At 34.9% G+C, this 23,199-nt stretch overlaps 1 protein-coding gene across 3 annotated transcripts; it reads left to right on the top strand.

Moving 5' to 3' along the window:
- The first annotated feature begins 3,034 nt into the window (after positions 1-3,034).
- On the top strand, positions 3,035-22,405 carry LOC105459177 (transmembrane protease serine 9-like). Of its 3 annotated transcripts, none has more exons than XM_011704979.1 (5): positions 3,035-3,171; positions 11,208-11,391; positions 17,200-17,504; positions 19,182-19,333; positions 21,461-22,405. In XM_011704979.1, exons 1-5 carry the CDS (start codon positions 3,078-3,080, stop codon positions 21,629-21,631), a joined length of 906 nt encoding a protein of 301 aa, XP_011703281.1. In that variant the 5' UTR covers positions 3,035-3,077; the 3' UTR covers positions 21,632-22,405. The 3 variants fall into 3 exon arrangements, with proteins under 3 accessions (XP_011703281.1, XP_011703282.1, XP_011703280.1); XM_011704980.1 differs by lacking the exon at positions 21,461-22,405 and adding an exon at positions 19,552-19,640; XM_011704978.1 differs by lacking the exon at positions 21,461-22,405 and having other exon boundaries at positions 19,182-19,858.
- The last annotated feature ends 794 nt before the right edge of the window (positions 22,406-23,199 follow it).

Raw genomic sequence — 23,199 nt, 5'->3', positions numbered from 1 at the left:
AATCGTTGTTAAATAATCTTTTGTTTATTTTTAAAAACGCTGGAGTATTTTAGTTCTTAATTAAATTCTAATATAATGATTCTCATGGATGGTAATATTAATCTAAATTTATATGTATGTACGAACTCATGTATATTCTGCGATATATAATTTACATATGATTCACGCGCACTTGACACTTGGTCGTAACTCGACGTTAGAATGATACATATGTTAGAATGACAGAAATATGTACTAGCGAGAAATTTTTCACCACGTTCGGAGCAAATATTGTTAAACTTCTGTTTGACAGAAATATCGTACGAAGATATCTTCGGTGTGATTGCAACTGTGACGAAATTAGACTTCCGTATCTGCCTCGCTATCTCGTCTATGAGTCTCGAGATGAACTTGACCCGGTTACCCAGCTACAGGAATACTTCCCATCGCCTGTTAAATGCAAGTAAACTTGAACGACATCTCGCCGCGTAGGTGGACCTCGACAGGGGAGAGCGGAAAACGAAGAAGGTGAGGTGACGCGAAGGTGCGCGGTGCTATAGATGCGAGAGCCATATCGTATCGCCGGGACAAATAGTGGGTCAAGTTCAACGAAACGTGGATGGAGTAATAGCGGAGTTACTCTCGCTTTCATATCCCCGCAGCGCGTACTTGCGATCGCACATGCACCTGCACGAGTGAACACTTGCGGCGTGTGCATGCCCGACTCTCACGTGGACACGGAGCACGTCTCTTGGCACGTGCCTTCACCAGTTTGCGCCAAGTTAGAAAAGCAATTTAACGCAGTTGCACATATGTAAGAAACGATAGCTACCTAGATTCAGATATCACGTTAATTTTTATTGTTATATCATCAGAGGAAACATTCGTATATTTCATTTATCGATATGGAATCCATGAAAAGCAATAATTATTAAAACATTAGACACATCTACAGTCATATGAAATTCTTTCAAGCTCTTAAGAATATTCGGTACTTCCGTTTTTCACCATATCTATGCTTGAAGTCTTTATCTGCAACATGTATCCTTTTTTCTCTTCCTATCGGAGGATCGCGAAGCGCAGAGATATCAGACGAGAGAAGTATCACAACAAGGAAAAACAAAAGACACATCTCGATATACTGCCAGTAATTCAAGTACGTGTTCTACATTTTCCTAATTAATGTCTGCGGGCAATCTTTTTTCATTAATATTCATTGAGCATCGCCACGATATCACGAGAGATAAATATCAAAGAAATGGTTCCTCTTACAATCGTAACGACCTACGCAAAATCATGGATATTCGTCCTTGGAAAAGACGTCCAGTAATTAGGTGAATAGCTCCGAAGCAAGAAGTCGAAGGTTTACCAGCGTCAAGATAAGCACGAGATAAATTTTAAGTTGCTGATGAAATGCTTCCTCTGTACGCATCATCTGTTTCTTTCAATTCTTTTGGACGACATGACATTCTATTATCCGCAATTTTAGAAATTTAGATTCATATAAATAAGTGGTGCGTTAACAAGAAAACTTTTCACAAACAATCTTCGAAATTAGACGAAATAACTCCTGTGTTTGTAATTACGTGCGATTGCTCTACTATTCGTGGTTTGAATTTGTAAAGGCATCATCAAAGTCACTCACAGAATGTAATAATCCTTTCGAGCGGAATACATTCTACTGGAAGGCATTATTGTAATTACACAATCTGTATACATGTAACAATTAGCTCAAGAATATAATACCGACAATAAAGGAAAAGCAATATGATATTTTTAATAATCACGCTTACAAAAAATAATTGCAATTTGAATAACCGTCTTTTATTTATCATTGATTTCTGCGGTATTCTTTTGGCATGACATCTACACTGTGGGGCTTCAAAATGATCACAGAATTGTATTATACCGCAAAGACAGAAGTAGAAATCGGAACCTCCCTTGATCCCCGCCGGGCATAATTACGCTATTCTACCAAATCTATTGTGCGACCTGTTACGAAACTCTCGTAAACGACAGCTGCCGTTTCCTGATTATCCTGCCCACCTGTCACAGCGATTACTCGTAGATACATAATCCGATTGCCGTTTGCCGATGACAGGCGACGTCGGACAGAACGTATGCACGTGCGAGCTATGATTACATACGATGACCGTGTTTATTCGCCGCAGCAACCGACGCCGAGCCATCCGAAGATCTGGAACCGCGATGTACGTGCAATTCACGTAATGGCAATATATACAAGTTCATGATTGCAATCACGATCTCCGATGTTGCTATACATTGCGATGCGATACGTATTTCGTGCTAAAAGCATCATTAAACGCATTACGCGAAATTATAAATATAGAAAGAATATAGTTATATATTATATTTTAAAAATGCCAGATTTATGATAGATATGTATGTATTCTTCTCGCACCATACATATCCCTTTGAATATGTCGTATGCAAAATTGTATTTTTAATTTTGTTATATCAATGAGACCAAAAATACTTCTTGAAAAACAAATACATTCCGAATTATTTTAAATCATAAAATAAAAATTTCGAAGTTTTCAGGTTTGTACTGCATATATAAATTTTTGTACTGCATATAGAATTTAGAGAATTTCGTGAGAATACTCCAACCTTGACTTTGATGATAAACGTAAAAATCAACGGTAGTTGAATCAATTTCACTTTCAATACGTATATGTACAATTAAACGCAAGTGCTAGTCACGAAGTCGACTATTGGTCCTTTGACCAATCTACGTTCTTGACGCGGATTTTCGTTAACGCTCGCCTTGAAAATTACACCAGGGTCGCTTCGGGCTTTATCGGTGGATTTCCGCCGCTAAACGAACACACGGGTAACACCGTACGTGTATTGACGGCCACGAGTTGTCGTCGGATTCGAAGTTCACGGCCTCGCGACAGGCCGCGCATCACGGAAAGCGACGATGGCAAGGGCGGTGGGCGGCGACAGAGAAAGAAAAAATCGAGACGAGAAAGATGCGATCGTGGTTGCACGACGTATAAAGAAGCGCCGGCGTCGACGAGAGTGTGACACTTTTTTATCGCCATCCGACAAAGCCTCAGTAGATTCGAAGCGAGATGTTCGGCCTGGCGCATCCGGGATTCGGCGCATTGGCGCTCGTTGCGTTCTTTGGAATTTTGTTCACACCGATTCAGGCCGAGTACACTAATTGTAAGTAGATCCTTGCTAATTAATTTTGGTCGTATTGCCAGATATTATAATGTTCCTGCAAGTAATATCGCATAAGAAATCTGAAACATCTTTTTAGATGCACATAAACATTGAAGATTAATTGTCTATGAAAATAACTTAAGTGTTTAACATTCACAGAGGAAAATTACTTATTATTTTCTTTAACTATAAATGCTACTGAAGGCATTTTTGGTACAGCGGAGTATTCTTGCAGAAACAGAATAAATCTTAAGCTTGGTTGGCTTACAATTACGTAAGCGTAAGTTGTAAGTAATTGTAGTTATAAGAACTGACCAATTACAGTCAAATATTCTTCTTATATTCGATTGTAATTGGTATATTCTTACAACTACAACTATTTGCAACTATGCTTACGCAATTGTAGACCGGGCTTTACGATAATTGCGAGTTTAGATGAGAGAATTACATAAACATTTTTATTCCTATAATTAAACCAAGAATTATTTTTCTTAATTCGTTTTAATCTCTTTCTCTCTCTCAAAAAAGTCCTTACGACGATTAACAACTTTTACTGTATAAAATTGTTACTAAAGACATCTCCTTTTATGAAACATTGCAATTTTCTTATAACAGTAAATATACCATTGTAATAACGACATCAAATTACGTTTATACATTTTATGCTTTCAATTCTGTATATTACATTTCTTATTCTCCAATTACGCGAATGTTATTATTTGACGTTGCTAGCGTGCAACTCGAAATATGATGTCATGCAGTGTCTTATTACGCGCTGTAATAGTAATAACAAAATGTTCATAAAGCATGTGTACCTACTATCACGCGCCAGGAGTCGCTCCCGCGCACTTATTTTCGTAGCTATCCATGAAGTGGAACCTAAAGCCTCTTCTGTGGTTCTCAAAGTTTAGCTAGCAAACTTACTTTATCAAACTACACAACATCTATGGCAAACTCTGTATTAGTCAGTTCACTCGAAACTCTGAGAAGCTCGCCAACTATTCCCGTTGCAATTAATTTTTCGAAAACTTATTTACTGCGTGACGCGCGTATTATGCAGCATACCTCACTTGGTTATTATTTCGAGAAGTTTGAATAATTGTGTTATTTTAACTTTTCAAATAGATCGTGTTCAACTTCTTTGATTATACAACTATCAAATATTTTTCTTTAAAAAAAATGACCCTTTGTTAATCATTTTTTTATATTAATTAACAGATAACTTATAATTGCAAATGAGATAACTTTTGAAATCTTATCTGATATCTTTTATAATTATTAATCAATTTAATCTTAAAATAACTCTTAAATATATCATCTAACATTTTAATGATAAATTCTTGTAATCTTTTAAATTTTCTGTTGCTTTATATTGTTAAACGGTATACGTTTATTTTTATTATTTTGTATATATATATATAATTATATATAAAACAATGTATAATTTAATAATATATATGTGTATATATATATACATATATATTATTAAATTAAAAGTGCAACAAAAATTAAGATCTCGTTAATTTTGTTCTATTCATATATATTATATATATATTAGATGTATAGTATTATATATATATATACATATATATATATATATAATACTATATACATGTAATTGATTATAAGAAAACTTTTACATTATCCAAAATATGAATAGAACAAAATTAACGAGATCTTAATTTTTGTTGCACTTTTAATAAAAAATTTTTAACAGATACGTGTAGAGACTTCAAAATTTTTTCTTCTTTTTAAATTAGATTATCTTTTGCTTCTATTTTTCTTTAATTATTTACTGTACTATTATTCACAAAATTAACTATAGATTCGCTAAGCGTAAATGGCTGTGCGGATCAGTTATTCCTGAGCGAAATAAATAAAAAAAACTTTATAATTTGGTCGGTACCAATGTACTAGTAACTAGAATGTATCAGGAATCAGAAATTTAACACATTTGATATTTTATATGGAGTAAACAATTTTTATGTTTAACAAATGAAACACGTATCACGTATCATAAAGGTAGTGTTGAAATTGGAAAATTGTTTTTCCGAACGCGTAATTTTATAATATTTTGCATTGCTAAAAGCTCTAATGAAATTATCGAATTATTTGCGAGAGCAACGCTGGGATAAAGCGACGAGATGCCATGGCATAATTTGTTACTCCTCGACTTAATTAGCAGCTATTCATGTATTTATATGTAAAACAATTTGATTATAAAAATACATTAAATAAACGATAATAATTGCCAAATAGGGTATAATAGAAGGTATGTAGAGGAAATTTGTTATAAATCGACGATCTCGTTGCAAAATCGCAGGCAACACCGAAATGTATGATATTTTCTAATGGTTGGAATAGTTCTCGCGAATTATTAGATGCATTTTATGCTGCGATTCGTTGCCGCAGTGCCGCTCGACGATCGGCCAACAACGGTCGCTGTCGAGCTTTTCTGTGGGTTGGCGTCCATTTAGCCGGAGTGGAGGTATTAGACGATGAGCGGAAGTCAATGGAGAATTCGGAATAGAAGCTTGTGGATTACGCTGGAACACCGGAAGTTAATAAACCGAATTTAGTGTTCGCCATTAGCGTAGCGAATATTCGCTTCCCACTGCCAACCAATACTCGAGAGTGACTTAATGAGAAACTGAAACAAAAGAGATGATGGGAGGGGAGAAAATATATGACGGATCGATCTAATCCTTATTTATATTCTCGAAAAACGTTTGTTTTTAAAGTATTACAACATTTACTGTTTTATTTTAATTTCAAGCACATGTTTGGCATAATTTAGATTAATCTTTCTTTATTTTAATTAATATACAAAATCACTTCAAGATCTGTGATTATAATATCAATTATAAAAAGTATTTATTGTTAGTTAAAATAAGTGTTTATCTTTAATTTTTGGTGCACTATTTTGCAATAAGCTGTTTTATCATTGTTTAAGCATTTGATGCAATAGACAATACTCGTAATCAAGGCTAAACGTTAATATACCGAGCATATAACTAATCACATCAAATTAATGTGGCTAATAGACCTTGTGATCACATAATTGTAATCCAATGTGTAATCTATCTGATCATAGATAAAATGTATATCTTGTTAAATATTGCACCTCATGAATTTTACCTTAATGAATTTTAGACTTGGTTTGATTTTCACATAACCGATTGTTTAAAAAATGTAATAACATTTAGCAGATTATAAGACAACATTATACATAGATCAGAAGTATCAAAAGATTCTTTAAAGACAAATCTTGTAGAGAATTTCAATTTCTTTTTACCAAAACATACTTTTAATAGATTTTGGCATAATTTATAATCTTCTTTTAATATCGACCGTATTCTGCCTTTTTTCAAACAAGTAGATACAAGGATGGGTAAATATTTCATTCCGCGCGTCAAATTTCGACAACCAACCGACCGGGCGATCGAGATAAAATGCATGCGCATGGAAAAAATGATGGAATTAACGCTCCGCAAAAAATTGTCTCCCATGTTGATTTACGTCCGAAAAAGCTCCCGTGCCAGAGACAGCGCGTTGATAGATTATTTGAACAACACGTCCCGGTGCATAATGCAGGTTGTATAGAGTGTCATTATCTCGTTTACAATTCACTCTTTGGCGCGAAACATCAGACGGTTGCGCCGGCGCCGGGTGAATTTAATAAAGGTAATTATTTGTTTCACCGACAATAAAACGGTCGTTTCTATCAAATATTTAGGCTCTATATTATGTGGAGGCAAAGCAAAGTGGTTTATTCATCAGATCAATAACTACCTACCAACCGTTTCTTCGCTGAACAATTATATTGATTGTTATAAACATTAATTTTACGCATCGTGACTGAATAATCAACCGCGAGATTATGCAACATAGGGCAGGTACGATACAACGTTAAAAATAATTACTCTTTCATGCCATCGCCGAGAACTGAATAAAATTTTGATAATTATTACCATTCCGCAGGTCGTAATCAGCATCTGGCGTCCATTAAACAAATTATATTATTTTCCGAAATTCTATGCCCGGAGCTCGTGGCACATATGTTATTTATTTTGCATAAATATATACCTTAACATTATTAAAATATTTTTCAGAAACTCGGTTGACTCGTTTTAAATCCAGCGATTTGTAAATAAAAGGTAATCGGTATTACATGGAAAAATATTCCGCGCATGAAATATTTGGCTCGAAAACTACCGTTATTTCGGTCGATAAACAAATTACGTGTGCGAGCAAATTACGTTGCCGTTACGTCGCCGTACGTTTACAACCGTTCGAATATATTGCCGTATCGAAAATCGAAAAAAATGTGGTTTACCGCTAACAGAAAAAGTAATGACATATTTCATGAAAGTGCTCAAAATTGAGGAAATAAACTTGACGAGTAGTAATAAACGGTACGAGTAGTTTCAGGTTATTTAAAAGAAAAAAAATAACTAGTTGCATTTTTGGCACTGAATTGTTCTTTCACGGTCAAAAAGTGAATGCGTGTGCGAAATAGAAGAATTAACGGATAAGCCTCGTCGAAGGCCAGAAACTGGGAAGTACACGACCTCGGCGCGTAGCTGAGTAACTCCAGATTTTGTCAACGACCGTTCAATGTTAAAATCATGACGGTATCAGGAAGGTTCTTAACCCGCTCGAGGCCACAAGAAGACTCCATAAACTTCTAATGCCAGCAAACTCACGATTTATTAAAGAAGATACAGAAAAAAGACGACACGAAACATCCATTATTGCGTCTTAGTCATACAACATAAATTATAGAGATATATTTAGTATGCATTCAGAATTTATTATATTTTTCTGATTGTAAAAAGACTGTTTGTCCTCTTTAAATTTTTTTCTTTAAAATATGCATTTAATATGATAAATCATGAAAATATAATGCACTATCTCGAGCATTATGGATGTTTGACAGGAAACAATTTGTATGCCTTGCTTATTAAAGAGATAACGAATTTATTGGCAGGGGGAAGCGAATTATCGGTGAGATATATAGATAAGTACATTACTCTTAACATCGATAAAATTGGAACGCTTCCCTTTAAAACGTCGTCGCGTTAAATTACGGTGCAGATTTTGGATTTGTAACATTTTAAATTGGCCCAGAGAGAACACTTGATATAATTAGTGAGTAATCTGCAAAGCACATCTTTATCTCGTTGGTTTTCCAGGTGAGATATCGAGCTCGAAATTGTTCCGACAGATGTCCGCGGTTGTCTCCAGATTTATCTTATCGTTGGCAGAGAATCAATATCGAACGAAATTTAATCTCCTTCATATCTAACGTATACACGGCAAAATATATCGCGCGAACGATGTCATTAAAGACATTTGATATTAATCATATGCTATTTGAATTTCTCTCCCATAATCGTTCCAATCAGTTACAAACGCACATCGCACAATAAATACGTGTATGCTCGTCACTCGGCACAATAATGACGTTTCATGCAGGGCATCATGAGTCTTCGTGGGTTTGTATACGATTTATTTTGCCAATACAATAAGCGCACTGCGACTTCGGCTGTCAAGATATCGCCGATTTACGGCACAGCCAGGCATTTCCAAAAACACGAGAGAGAAAGAGAAAGAAAGCGAGCTCTTTTCGACACTCCCCGAGCACAATCGACTCAACTAGAAGGATAAACGGTTTGCCTTCGCGCCAAACCTGGTCACCAAACTGAGGCTTCGGTCGTATTATCATGATCGCGTCCCCAGGCTGCTTTTGACATATCTATTACGCGTTTCGGAATAGAGGCGACTTCGAATTCTGTGCTACCAACGCCTCCCTCTCGGCCGATTCGACGTGCTTTCCTCGCCCGTTGGGGAAGAGCGACGGCCGGGAACGAGGGGAAGTGTGGTGGTGTGTAGGCGTAGAGGTCCAATTAATCAGTCGGGGCGTGAAACGAGAGGGGGATCGACTTGTGGGTGGGTTCGAGAGGGACGATGAGAGGTACAGGGAAGAGGGTAACCGGGAGGGTATTCCGCGCGCGGCGCGGGCGGCAGGGACGTCGCAGCGATTGTAGTGACAGATCCGCCGTATCTGTCCCTATCTGCTCGGGGCATTAAATCCGTGTGACGCCAAACGCTGTGCCACAGGAGAGGATCCACTCGAATCGGTTAACATTTCGGTAACGCGGCAATTTCGGGTTTCAATTAAACACAGCACAATCAGACGCGCCGTGCCGATCAGGTCACGTCAGGACAGATTTTAAGAATGCACTTTCTCCAATTTCTTCGAGTTCAATCGAAAATATGAAAAAGTTATAACATACATTACTCTCAAGAACATATATTGCTCGTGAAATTGATTGAGTTATTATTTGTTATTATTTTTGTCTTGTGAGTACGCACATAGATACAATTTAAATCAATCATAGAAAAGTATGAATTAATTCTCTCGTAATTGGAGAAATCAATTATTGTTTTTTTTCTAGTAAGATGCTTTACAAATTTGAAAATACATAACGATTGAAAACGTTTGAATTGTGTTTTGTTAATAACAATTTATGTGAATTGAAATATTCAATAACAAACCATTGAAAAGACCTTTTCTATGTCCTTTCTACAATAATAGCCGAATCAATTACAATTCGACATAATTGGTGCAATCTAATTATTATTAATTAATAACACAATTTATGACTATTGCTTGCGATATAACGATCTATAATCGCCAATTGCAGCCGAACGCGCCTTCGCCATTTTGAGGTGATCGCATTTATTGTATCGACGTAATAGTAAATGGTCTTTCTTTTAATTGATGTTGATACACAACTCTATCGACATTTCTACTTTTCTACAATTAATATAACATATTAATAATCATTTCTCATAATGTTTCAATTAAGTTCTGATAAAAATGGCAGCTTCGGCATACGCGAAGAGGATTGTAAAATTGTACATTTTTTTGCACCAATAGAAAGCGAATTTTTTCGAAATTTTTTAAAATGACAATCAATACTGTTTATTAAATACGTTTCCCTTGATATTTTAAAATATTTATACGACAATTATAAATGTTAACTTATAATACTTATAATCCATCGTGAATCTCTCTTCAAAAAAATTCCATTATCGAAATTATTTGTACAATCTTCAGTAAAACATTTTTTACGATTGGATTCTGTTACACCCATCCTTAAAATTTATCGCATTGTCACTCGTCTTCCGATGTTATACTATTATACATGGAAGTCGCTCCACTCATTTACGCCACGTCACGAACATTAATCATCAAACACTAAGGACGATCGATAACCTGTCAATATGCTCTCGTCAACAAGAGTGCAGATGGTAATTCCCTGCGGATCGGAATAATCGAAACATGGACCGATACCAATAGCATTTGATAATAATTGCGATATTTTAGGCGACTCTCGGTTCTCTTAACTTTCCACGCGTTCGCGAACAATTTGCTCTAATCAAAAAAGCGTTAAATAAACATAATGCAGTAAATTACAACATTGGCAGTGAAATAAGTAATAAAAAATATAGAAGAGAAAGACTGCATGCAAAATAGGATCTCCTATATATTTATAACACGGCGGGATTTGTGAATATTATTCATCGAAAGCTGGTGATGGTAAATTCTCTTGCATGGAAATGTATAAGAGACGAGAGAATGGAAAAAAGGCACTAATTGAAGAAACGACGCGTTAATTGGATGTCCAATTAATCCCATGAAGTTTTTCTGTCTTATTAAGATGGAAGGGGAACGGCCAGACAATGGCGTTCGCTAAGAGTATCGTTAAATAGATTACACAGCGCGTTGCCCGATTCGGCGACTCCCCCTAGACACTTTCAGTGTGCCGATACTCGTCTTCGCTTCATTTGCGCGACAAAAAGAAGAAGCGAGATCGAGCTGGCGTCTAAGATCGTGTCGCTATCGATCGACATTGACGGTTCAGGGTATGTCGGGCGAGTCGGGCGTTTGCGCCAGGTCTCGCAACAAGATCGCCAAGGCAATTAATCGTTATCGAGCATTAATCGAGGAAATCCGTATTTGATAGTGGCAGATGTTCCGTGCGGTAGGAGTGAGAGGACAACACCACAAGCGAGGATTGTCGGAGGTCAGGACGCGGCTCCACGTGAATTTCCATGGTTGGTGAGCATAACAAGAAAAGGCGGACATTTTTGCGGTGGTGTCATTTTAAATGACCGATACGTCTTAACTGCTGGACACTGTTTATGTGCGTGAGTAATCTGCGTTTTAATAATTTGTGTATTATAAGTTGTAACGCTGCATTTTGTATTGTATACAGAAATTGTAAAATATTTTTTTTATATTCTTTAATCAAAATTGACGGTTTACCGTTTACCATAAAAAAATATTTATCATAAATGATTTAAAACGCGTTTAAATCCCCACTAATATTTACATTAAATAAAACATGTTTAAATTCCTACTTAATCTTTATATTAAATAATTTTTTTTTAATCAGCTTATTGTTAGTTAGAAATTTTTCAAAGTTGAAATAAATAAATAAATATTGTATACAGCAGAAAATCTAGATTTGTTGTACATAATTATTTCAATATATATTTGATATACTTATGTATTTGAATGTATTAATTTTTTATTAATTTTTATTTTGGTAATAAATGTGCGTACAAAGAAAATTAAAATTACGTATAAATGAATAATATTAGTGGCATAAACCTAAAATATAACACAGCATGTCTTTAATTTTGCTTATACTTCAGTAACAAGTTTTCAAAAGATGCATCTTCATTAACGGAGTACATAGACTCTGTAAAGACTAAGTCCTTTACGAAGTAGGCTTTAATTTCAACGGTCGATCTGAAACTTACAATTTCTTGACAACTTTTAATAGGATACTCGCATATTAAATCTTGTTAAATCCGCCAGAGGCCTGATTATTATCTCAAAAGTTATCTATGTGCCAAAATATTCCATTTGTTATCGAGAATTTTGATATATATTAGGATTTTGTCAATGTATTTAACAATAGTAATAATAATAGTTTGATTCTTTTCAAAGTTTAATCGTTCAATCGGTCAGACATTTAATGTTAAAATTTGAAAAATCTTGCAATAAACTGTAATAGGTCTCAATACGTTAAAAAGATAAATTAATTTTATATGTTTTTAATTAATAAAATAATAAAATTAATTTGGAGACTTGCATTGATTCTCAATTTTAATATGTAACTAGATTTACATTTTATCAATATATTTTAAAATATATTTGGAAATTTTTTAAAAATTCAGGTTATATAATATGTACATATATAAAATAGTCAGTAATTATTTAAATTTATAATTATATAAGATATGCGCAAGTTTATCTTATTTGCAAACGATCGTTTTTAAAAAAATTGCTGCTATACTATAGAAAATAAATCGTTTCTCAAAGGAAAAAGAACTTGATACGCACGTACAAAAATAATGGTTGACAAAAAAGTTACTGTAAAATTTAACTGTCACAGAAATATTTCTCTGCTTGTCATATAAATATATAAAATATACACCATATGTGATTTTTATCGTGTTATGTGAAACGAAAAGTTTCAAATAAAAACAAGCAAAAATTTCTCAAGCTGTATTTGCATAAAATTTATCAGCGTTTTGGTAATTAATCTCTGAATATAGACTTTCTAATAAAAAAAAATATATATGTATAGACACTGCAAAAAGTTAATTGTAAATTTTGTATTTGCAAAATATTATTCGTTGTATGTCACTGAAAATCTATTTAGACTTACAACTCTTGCTTGCGACAGTATACTATAGCAATAAGTTAAAGTGAGCGAATGAAATTTGAATGAGTCTCTCTTTTTACCATGCGCATTATAAATGAATCGCTATCATTGCGCGACAGACGAGTTTGCAGCAGCGATATATGCAGGATAGCTTTCGTGTAGATATAATTAAACGCGCGAGCAGACCCATAGTTGGGTGGGCAACAAAACGTACAGATATTGCGTATCCCTTTCGGTCACTGGACAGATTACAGAAGGACGGGATGGGGAGGAGGACGATAGGGGCCGTTCAGGGGCGACGAGCGGCCGTAGAGAGAATTCAGCGCCGAGCTTTGGCGTTGTAAACCATGATTGCGTGTAGATTACAGACCACTCGGTAATTGCTAGCGGCCATGCAAAACGTATGGAAAACGTTGCAACAAGATGCGAGGCAGGAGGGCGTGAAAATGAAGGTGGCTGTGTCCACTATCGTCTCACTTTACCTCGTCCCCCTCCTTCCTCCCCTTAGTTTTTCTCACCGCTTGGTATCATTTACGCGCAAAAACAGACAACCCGACGCTCACCAGTGATATCTAACGCCTCGCTGCGTCAAATTTATGGCGACTAGATCCCTTGTTATCGTGTATCGAGAAAAAAAAGTTAGGATAAAATTCATTGCAGCTTCCGCTTGGCACTTTTAGACATTTCAGCTAATATATAAATGCAACAGTGAATAATCGGTTTAGAAATATTGTCATATAATTCAAGTTATTTGTTAAATAAAAGCATTCCATCGTATTCAATCATCTCTTTTGAACGTCATAGAATTTAAGTCTTTGAATGTTTTGTAAACAGACCAAAAATTTGTTGTTTAAAATTGCATGTCTAAAAATGCGTAAAATTGGAACTATTTTACCGAATAACATTTACTATCCGAAAAAAATTTCCATCTGAGAATAGTGCTGATATTTGTATGTGATATAAGCTGTACGCGTCGAAAATGCAATTCGTTAGATTAATAAATGATTAAACAAATTATAACGCGCTGTTCTATCGAACTGATGACGCGGCGACCAATTACTATTAATACAATACGCGCGCTGTGAATAATACGGTTGATTAATCGTCACGCAAACAGATATGAATTATGTCCTTGTATAGCGATACAAGAACTGGCAGCCTAGCGACGCAGCGTCGATATTTCTCGTTCGACGATATCCCACGGTAAATTAATGTTCAGCAGTACCTTATTACTAACGTCATTCTGCGTGCAACGTTGCGTAATTCACGGACGCGTTCGTGTGCCGATATACTAGTACCATGAGAGCCGCACGATTTAACGAGCTGGACCGAAATTAATTCCAATCGATTTACCGATTCGGCGTCCAATTAATTTTTAACGAAGCCGCCCGTAGAAGAAATCAGTCATAGTCCCCGGATAGTAAATATTATTCGTGCAATGAGAGAAGGATACAATTATTACGGTAATATATTTAATTAACCTTTGTTTTAATTTATTTTTAATAGATGATATTTTAATAAAGGCCTATATATCGCACGCGAGACTCTCTCCTATACGTTCCATTTGTCATTTCGATAAACAAAAAAGTGTACGTTACTTTTTTTGCAAAAAAATTGTACCTTACTCTTGTTATACGTGCGCTAGCATCGTCACATCTTTTAAGGAATTTTTAATTTATACAAAAAGTAATAAATTCCGAACTAACAATAAGATATTTCAAGAACAAATAATTCTAGAAACATTTTAAAATCAAAATTAATGGAGTTGCTTTAATATACTTTACTCTCGTGTGTATCGTTAACACCGCCATTCTTGGTGGCGTTTGTTAACTTAAACAAAGAGCAATAAATGGATAGAATTTTTCCGCACGTGCAAGAGTAAAGTACATTAAAGAAATTAATTGCTACATTAATTTTGATCTTCAAATGTTTCTAGAATTACTAGTTCTTCCATATTCCAGTCCGGAATTTATTACTCTTCGTTTAAATTAAAAATTCCATCAGGAGTATGACGGTGCTAGCGCATGCATAAGAGTAAGATGCAATATTCAAAATTCTCGATGTTTTTTTGCAATATCTTGGACCAAAAGGTAACAAAAATTGTTAAATACTTATTTTTTTCTTTATACATAGTACTCTGTACGTGTTATTTTATATAGGAGTGACAGTACTAGCGTAACGTGAAATCAGCTCACTTTTGATATTAATTTCTTGCGAATGGGTAGGAGCAATAAATTTGCGATTAGAGCAATAAATGAGCACTTATAATTAATTATCGTATATAGTCGAATTTTTTTTTAGCAGTGCTAGATTCACAGAGTAATCGCACGGTTAATAAAGCAAATATAATTATTTACATATATCTATGTAAATATATCTATGTAAATATATAGCCACGTAATTATTAAATATTCATAACATCTGTATTTAGATATTACAAATATTTGATAATCAAATGGCTTATACTGATATCTCATTCGTCGTGAATCATAGTTAAAATTTATATGAAGAGATATATTTTGTTCCACTCATTGTTATAATGAGATCTGACAAAACATACACATTGAACAGAAGAAAGTAATAAAGCATGAGAATTCAATTGTGATGACAAATTCTGCGATGTATTTAAAGTAAATGTTTCATAAACCGAGTTGCCGGTCTATCTCGAGCGAATGTTCGTCATAATAAACGCTGGCTTATATTAAACGTTTCTCTAAACAAATCAGCATTGCTGTAACGGCCGTCGCAATGCATCTCGTCGCAACGAGCAACGTTCTCGCTGCAATCCGTCTGAGCGCTCGTGCATTTTAATTGGAAGGGCGCGACGCGACGCCACGCCGCGCCGCGCGCCGAGGAGAGAGAAGCGAGTGCCGGAGATGCATTGAAAGTAAACCGTATAATCCGTGAGCCGCGGAACAATAGCGGGGGACTCGACGACGATAGAAAGGTCCATTAAAGCGGCTTTGTAAGGAGCGACGGCGAAACAGGGCCTGGAAACTTAGAAAACGCTCCGCGATAAACTCCAGAAGAGCGTGAGGGAAGATGTGCAAGGGGTTACTGACGAAAGTGGGACGGTATACGGGCTTGCGAAAATGGAGCGGATAGTCCTGACGGAGGGGGTGCCGTAATATTGTTAATTATTCAGAGGTACTATAGACCGATTAATTAACTGAAGCCACTCCGGCCGGGTCAGGCATTCAAGGGAGCTCTGCAGACGCGTCGTTCGAGCGGGACAAAAATCCCGGTTAAATAATTACTGACGTCCAAGGGAAAGAAACTGCGAAAGAGCTGGAATTCGTCGGCACCGTCGAGGAGGGTTTAGGGGGAAAGAAATAGGAGAGGATACATCGATGGTAAAGGATTTTCCGCCTTGAATATTTCTATTCTCGGTGCCTTAAACTTGTGCGATGATTACTCGCTGGTGTCATTCCGGTGTCAGACTTGGATCCTTCTTACAAAAAAAAACTAAAGAAAAAATAAGAAATACCGTTTTGTTTTTCCTTTTACGACTTTCACGATGCAAGAATAAAGATTTTTATGGGAGGCGTATAAAAAAATCGAACATTTCAAAGTTTCCAAAATATTAAAAGATATGTAGATTATTTATCTCAAACTTTTCAGTGGATTTTTATACGCGACAAAAAAAAAATATGTATATGTATATAAGACTTGCGCATTTACGCTAACTTTTTTTAAAATTTTATTTGACTATAATAATTGCAGTAACTATTTTAACGCAGTAATAATTTTATCTATTTTGCATCATTTATGTTATAATTTTACATCATGAAATGCACATTATTATTCTTTTTCGTAATATGTTACTGTTTCTTATGTTCTAGATTATTGTCTTAAAACAAGAGTCTCAAAAACAAGAGAATTAAACAGAATTTCTTCAATTTTGAGTATATACGTATATATATGTAATTACAAATTTATGTAATTAAGTATATTTTATATATTGTTATCGTGTTAACAAAAAAATATATATTACAAAGTGTCCCATAAAAATCAGAACACCTAAGAATAGATTCCTGATATTATTTTGATGAGAATCCTACCATAATGACTATAATATAAGTATATATATTTTTAAGTTTCTCAGGAATCTGTTTTTAAGTATTGTTATATTATAGATATATAACAAATTATAATTTATGCTTCTCGCATTCTGTAGCACATGCCTTCTCAGAAGAAAAAAAAAGAGGAAAACTCAATAGTGCTAAATACGGCGTATATCGTTCGCGAATTAAATCTTTCGTTTTCGCTTCAATTTCAGCGGCCCGAACAAGATTCCAACAGGACAATTGCGCGTCACTCTGGGCGAGCACAATTTAAGGGCTCCAGAAGTGCCTGCCGCAAAACATGAAAGCGTCATAAACGCGGTGTTGCACCCTGGTCACAAGTGCGGCAAGTATGTGGACGATATTGCTCTGCTGGAGCTCGCTAGACCGATCAGTTGGTCGGAAAGCGTGAAACCCGCATGTTTACCTGTGGCCACAGGGAAACCAGGGTACAGCGCCTTTGGCGGAGTGGATGCTGTAGTTGCCGGTTGGGGATGGCTCGGCGAAGATAGAAGCAAATGTGAGTAAATAATTGTCCCTCTTTCGATACCGATTACGTACGGAACGACGACGCCCCGGGGTTAGCTTTCATTACGTCGGCTATTCCGTGTACTTTGATACCTTGGCAAATGTCACTATCTATAAAATAATAACTACCACCACGTAACCTCGCATTCAGGAGTTGCATGCAGTTCGTCGCACAATACCGTCCAATATATAAGTCATAAAAAAGAAAACAATTATAAAAAAAAAGAAATTGTATAAAAGAAAATAAGTTTCCTTTCAAACATTATGAAATATTTAATCTCGCGTCATCGGTGCTCGCGCATTTTCGATTTTTGTCGCTTACTAATAATCAACAAAGTGGAGACTATCCTCGTATCTTTTTACGCGACCGTGATTGCATAATTCAGGAGTGGTGAATGAATTCTTGTTGGGAACGGGGCGGGTACGTATAAAGGTCCTACTCGATCGTCGACCAAGTTGCGACTATCAGGGTCTTCATAAATACCTGAGATATATTGCTAAGCCTGAAGTTTCGATAAATCTTATCACGATAACGATCGAAGCGACGAAACACGAGCTGAAGTTTCCATAATCACCAAAGTTCCCGTAAGCGTTGAAGTCCCATGGAAGTATACGAACTCTCTCTCCATCTCTCGCTGGAATCAATAAAATGGACAAGGTCATTTTACTTATAAAAGAGAAGTATACGTTATTTTGACAAAATAGTTATTTGAATCTGAATCGTTAATTATATAATCGTTAAAAATTTTGTACGTTATACATTATGTTCAATACAAAAGAGGTTTAATATATATAGATATTTTAATAAACAAAACTATTTAATACATTATAACATGTAAAAAATTATCTAATTTAGCCTCAGATAGCCTGCCAAGAGCATATATTGCAAATTGTGTAGGTACCGCATATTATGTTAGTAGAACTTGGCAGCAACCGAGCACTGCAGTCTGCCGTTTTCCTAATATCGGTAGAAAATTAGAAAACGAGCATTGCATTACGACATCGTGACGGCAAAGTCTGCTCCATTTCTGCTGCATTTCTGTTGTTATATTATGCTAGCAAGATGTAATGAAAGAAAGAAGACACAGTGGATATGAATCTGCTCTAAAATCATAATCGAATTTGCTGGCATACTGTTAGCATTTTGCTATTTGGGACATTAATATTTTGCATGTTATAATCAACTTTAAATTGATATAATTAATTAGACTCATTAAATAGATATTAATTACGTTCTTATGTTAAAATTGCAAAGCATTTTAGATATTATAATTAATGCAACAACACTAGGTTATAATATAAACGAGATGTGCAGTAATTATTATTAATTAAATTTATCCGTTAAAATATATCATCGCTTTTCATGGGAATATCGCTTGTTTTGTTTTCGTGAATAACGCTTCGCAGTACAACAGTGTTTCATGATGTGTGTCAGCAACATAATACTCGTTTATATTTAAACACGCATCTTTATAAAATTTAAACCTCATAAATATTTAGATTTTAACGTTGTAATAGATGATTTGAAAATGTTTTCTCGAACGTCATTACGACAAGTTCGAGCTAGGTCTATTTTAATGACATTCGAAATCCCGTCTTAAGTCAACGACGAATGTTGGCAGTAATCTGTTCATTAAGTTGCAGCAAACAAATCGCTGTTATATTCCAGACAAGAGAGCGGACGTGCTGCAGAAAGTGGATGTTCGCGTGGTGACGAACACCGTATGTGGCGAATGGTACGCGAGTCAGGGCAAGTCAGTCAGCGTTGGAACGAAGCAAATGTGTGCTGGCTGGGAGGAAGGCGGAAAGGACGCTTGTTGGGTAAGAGTGAAAAAGACGTCCGCCGCGAATTCACCTTCCGGTTCGTGCGAAACGTCCGCGTGTGGGCATACCGCATTTTTTGCGTTCCCGCATCGTTGCTCGCTCGGCGCCGCTTGTCAATCGTCCGATCATGGAATTCATGGTTCGTCGGGCGGGCACGACGCGAATTTCAATAAATACCCACGCTACCGTGGTAATGCGAATACAATGCTGTTCAGGCATGATAGCCGACCATGCTGGATGATACTGGTCCCCGGTAATTGGATCGTATATAATTGCATTGGCCTCGCTCTGCGGATCTCCAACGTGGGCCGGTATTTATGCGAAATTGTAACAGGGGACTGGAGAAGGAGCGATAACGTTTATTAAAAGAACGAAAAGTATCGTATAAGCTATGTTATCGTCTTGATTGTTCCATATATATAAGACACAGAAGAATATTTTTGACAAAAGTTCACTTTTGCGTTAAGAATGGAGAATAAAGAATAAAACGATGTAAAATAAATAATTATTTTACATCAAGTACATATACGTAGCAAGAAAAATCATTTTCTTTTAATAATTAGTGATTCAATTTTATACAATAAATGAAACAAATTTGCAAGTATTTAAAAAAAAATTAATATAGGGATTAGAAGCAATTCTACCTTTTGAATATTACTATAGCGCATATGCGCACATTCTATTTAATCTAGAAATTATATTATCTCTCTAGATATAATTCTAGACATATTACATCTAGAAATTATGTTTTCTTTCATTGTAAGAAACAGGTATACGCGCTATCATTGTATCATGATAATTTGTGAGTCAATGATTTCCTTTCTGTTCCCTTGTCCCGCATCCTTCTTAATGGGGATGAGATACACACCATCCCCAGCACGCAAGTACTAAATTCACGTCGTCAATTGAGACTAACAGCAGTTTCCGCAAAGGCAACTCCCACGGGAATCCCACCACGACATTACCAAGTCCGGCGTCCATCGGAACAAAAATGAGAATACCATCCTCGATCTTGTCCCCGATAAGTTTCCTTCGCCGCGTCTCTGCCTGTGTCCCTATCAGCAATTTATATTTCCTCCAAACGAAGATATTCCCGAGAAAACAATCGAAAACGGACGTATTGCTTCGAGATATATCAAGGAGGAACGGAGTCTCGAAAGTACAATCTCGCTGAAGGCTCCGATGGGAATTGAGATGTGCTAGATTTCCTGTTTACCTCGTTTGCGCGAGAACTATACGACTGGCAACTATAAAAATTGATTTTAAGATATATTGGATGTAGCACGAATTGCAGTTGAAGAATGTTATATATTTAGCGCGTCGAAAGATGATCAATTATTCCTCTAATAATTTCAGATATCTTTTTAATAACTGAACGAGAGAGATTTCAATACGTAATGCGTTCATTTTTTACAATTTAACCATGTTTTAAAAATTTTAGTAAAAAAAGTAATAGATTCAACCTCAGAGAGCACAGAGCATTTTAAAAGAACTCACTCAGTCATATATCATAAATTATAAATTTATTTTCGGATGTAAAAAGAATTTTTTTTTGAAAATTCTGAAAAAGAACTCTTTGTGCACCTGAAAATAAACTCAAAATTGATGGCAAACAACTGAATGTAGGAATAAATTCTTTTTGAACTCTGTGTGCTCTCTGGAAAGTCATGTTTCATTGTCCAATAATAGGAACATTTTAGCGAATTAGACAAACAAGAGACACTCGTTCTGTGTATAGAACTATTGTTTTTCTTTAATAAAAATGTCGGAACGCCGACATTTTTTAATCATGAATAATTAAATTTTTTTCGTGTAATTTTCCATTTTAAAATGGAAGAAAAGCGCAATATATAAATTCTTTAGATTGTTTAAACGATATTAACGCACTGCGTGAGATACCGGTGACAATAAACGTGATGCCGTTAAAAGCACGTTTCCATCTTGAGAATTTCTAGCGACGAGATTTACGATCCGGATCCGTGTGGAACGATACCGAAACCCATTGTGATGGATACTCCCGCAACCCTGCAATCCGTATTAGAGCAAGTGGAATTCGCACCGCAACGTTTACCATAACCGCGGAAGCTTACGGGACGATTGCACGTATCCTGTATTTTATTCTAGGCTGACAGCGGCGGGCCTCTGATGGTTGGAAGTTACCCAGCCGGGCCCTTGATGGTGATCGGGGTGGTTTCGAACGGTATTGGCTGCAGCAGATCACGACTTCCTGGCATTTACGTGAGAGTCTCTGATTACATTTCTTGGATCACGCAAGAAGCACAATCTGGCCGATAAATTTCAATGTGAAAGAAAATGCGAATTTCCGTCTCGCTGTTTTAACAATTCTGTTTAACAGCAAGTTCGATTATATGCGGTATGTACGCATCGCATCAATGATTCGGACATTTTATTCAAATCAGTGACCTTTTTTAGCTTACGTATCATAGTTAATACAAGTAGAAAAAGTCAGGCGACAGTTGAACTGTTAAAATCTGTTATATAACAGCGTTACCAATGATTTTTATTTTTATTGTATTCGCAAAATATCGAAAGTCAGTTAGTCTAACATAACAAATGTGACGATAGACGTTAACAGCTTTTCTGAAATGTCCAAAATGTATTTATGTTGTAATTAGAATGTTATCTTATATATTTATTTTAAAAAATATCAACGATGTTATGCATCGATGTTATTTTGCATACAAATGTGAAATGTCTTTCCTCATATTTGATAATTAATGTGTTACTGATAATGAAATTAATGTGTTATTGAAATTACTGTTAACAGTTTAAGATCTATTTAAATTTAAATCTATTTTAAAATAAAAAATTCTCTTAAATCTGTATATTTCATAGAAAAATCAAATTTAAAAATGCAAATTTGTAACATGTAATAATGCGATGCATAAGTTACAGATGTAAATAATTCATAATTTTTTATTTTATATAGAATATTCGAATATATGTATAATTTTTCTATTGTGTTAAACCACATATATTCGATTCTGCTTTAAAATAATCGATTAAATTTTGTGTATGTGTGCGTATATGCGTGTTCGGTGAAATACTTATTATATTAAATAAATTTTTGCAGAATGTTTTTTTCTATAAAAAAATAATACAAAAATTTAAATTAAAAGATTATCTATTATTGCCGCATTAAAAATATTTTAATCAGTTTTCAACTATCAAAATTTGTGAACAGTATTCGAATAATTATGAATTATGTCGAAATATATGATCACGAGTAACTTCAGCATGAAATTTTTCTGTCAAAATGCGATAATAACGCAGCGAGCGGATATCCATTATTCAATATAAAATACGTACGTATAATACTATAGAAATGGACAAAAAGGATAAAGATTTATTTTTGAATTAACTCGATAATAACGCACTCGTTACAAATATGCGTGCAATTATTTTGTGAATTCTTTTACAATATGATAAAATTATATACATCATGATTTATTTTTACAAAAAGAAAGCAAAAAACTTAAAAAATTCTATTTATAACTATTAAAATATTCTTTCTCATGCACATTATTTTTTAACAGCAAATTCTTTGATATAGAATTTTTCTTTTATGCAAAAATTTTGCGGCAGATTTATTATAAGGGTTTTTTTAATTCTTTTTAGTATGATATATTTCTGAAATTATATTGCATAATAAATAAGATTTCTATTAACTTCCGATCTAAAATTAGCTGTAGTTTCCTCATTTATTTTGTTGCATGAAATTTTAATTTATTAAAAAAGATTTTTTTCTTATCATTTGTAATTCAAAAATCATTGATGCATTAACATTTTCGCTAAGAAAAAATTGTCTTCAAATGGAATAAATGATTTGATATTATTAATAA

The sequence above is a fragment of the Wasmannia auropunctata genome, unplaced genomic scaffold (genome assembly GCF_000956235.1).
Source record: "Wasmannia auropunctata unplaced genomic scaffold, wasmannia.A_1.0 LD334204.1, whole genome shotgun sequence".
Classification (NCBI taxonomy): domain Eukaryota; kingdom Metazoa; phylum Arthropoda; class Insecta; order Hymenoptera; family Formicidae; genus Wasmannia; species Wasmannia auropunctata.
The sequence above is the reverse complement of the archived record's forward strand: the minus strand, read 5'-3'. Positions and strand labels throughout refer to the sequence as shown.

Bases quoted from the DNA above. Each gene is read 5' to 3' on its own strand.
- LOC105459177 (XM_011704978.1), top strand. From the start codon at position 3,078: ATGTTCGGCCTGGCGCATCCGGGATTCGGCGCATTGGCGCTCGTTGCG. The intron at 3,172-11,207 runs GTAAGTAGATCC...CGTATTTGATAG, and splicing joins TCAGGCCGAGTACACTAATT to TGGCAGATGTTCCGTGCGGT. The intron at 17,505-19,181 runs GTGAGTAAATAA...GTTATATTCCAG, and splicing joins CGGCGAAGATAGAAGCAAAT to ACAAGAGAGCGGACGTGCTG.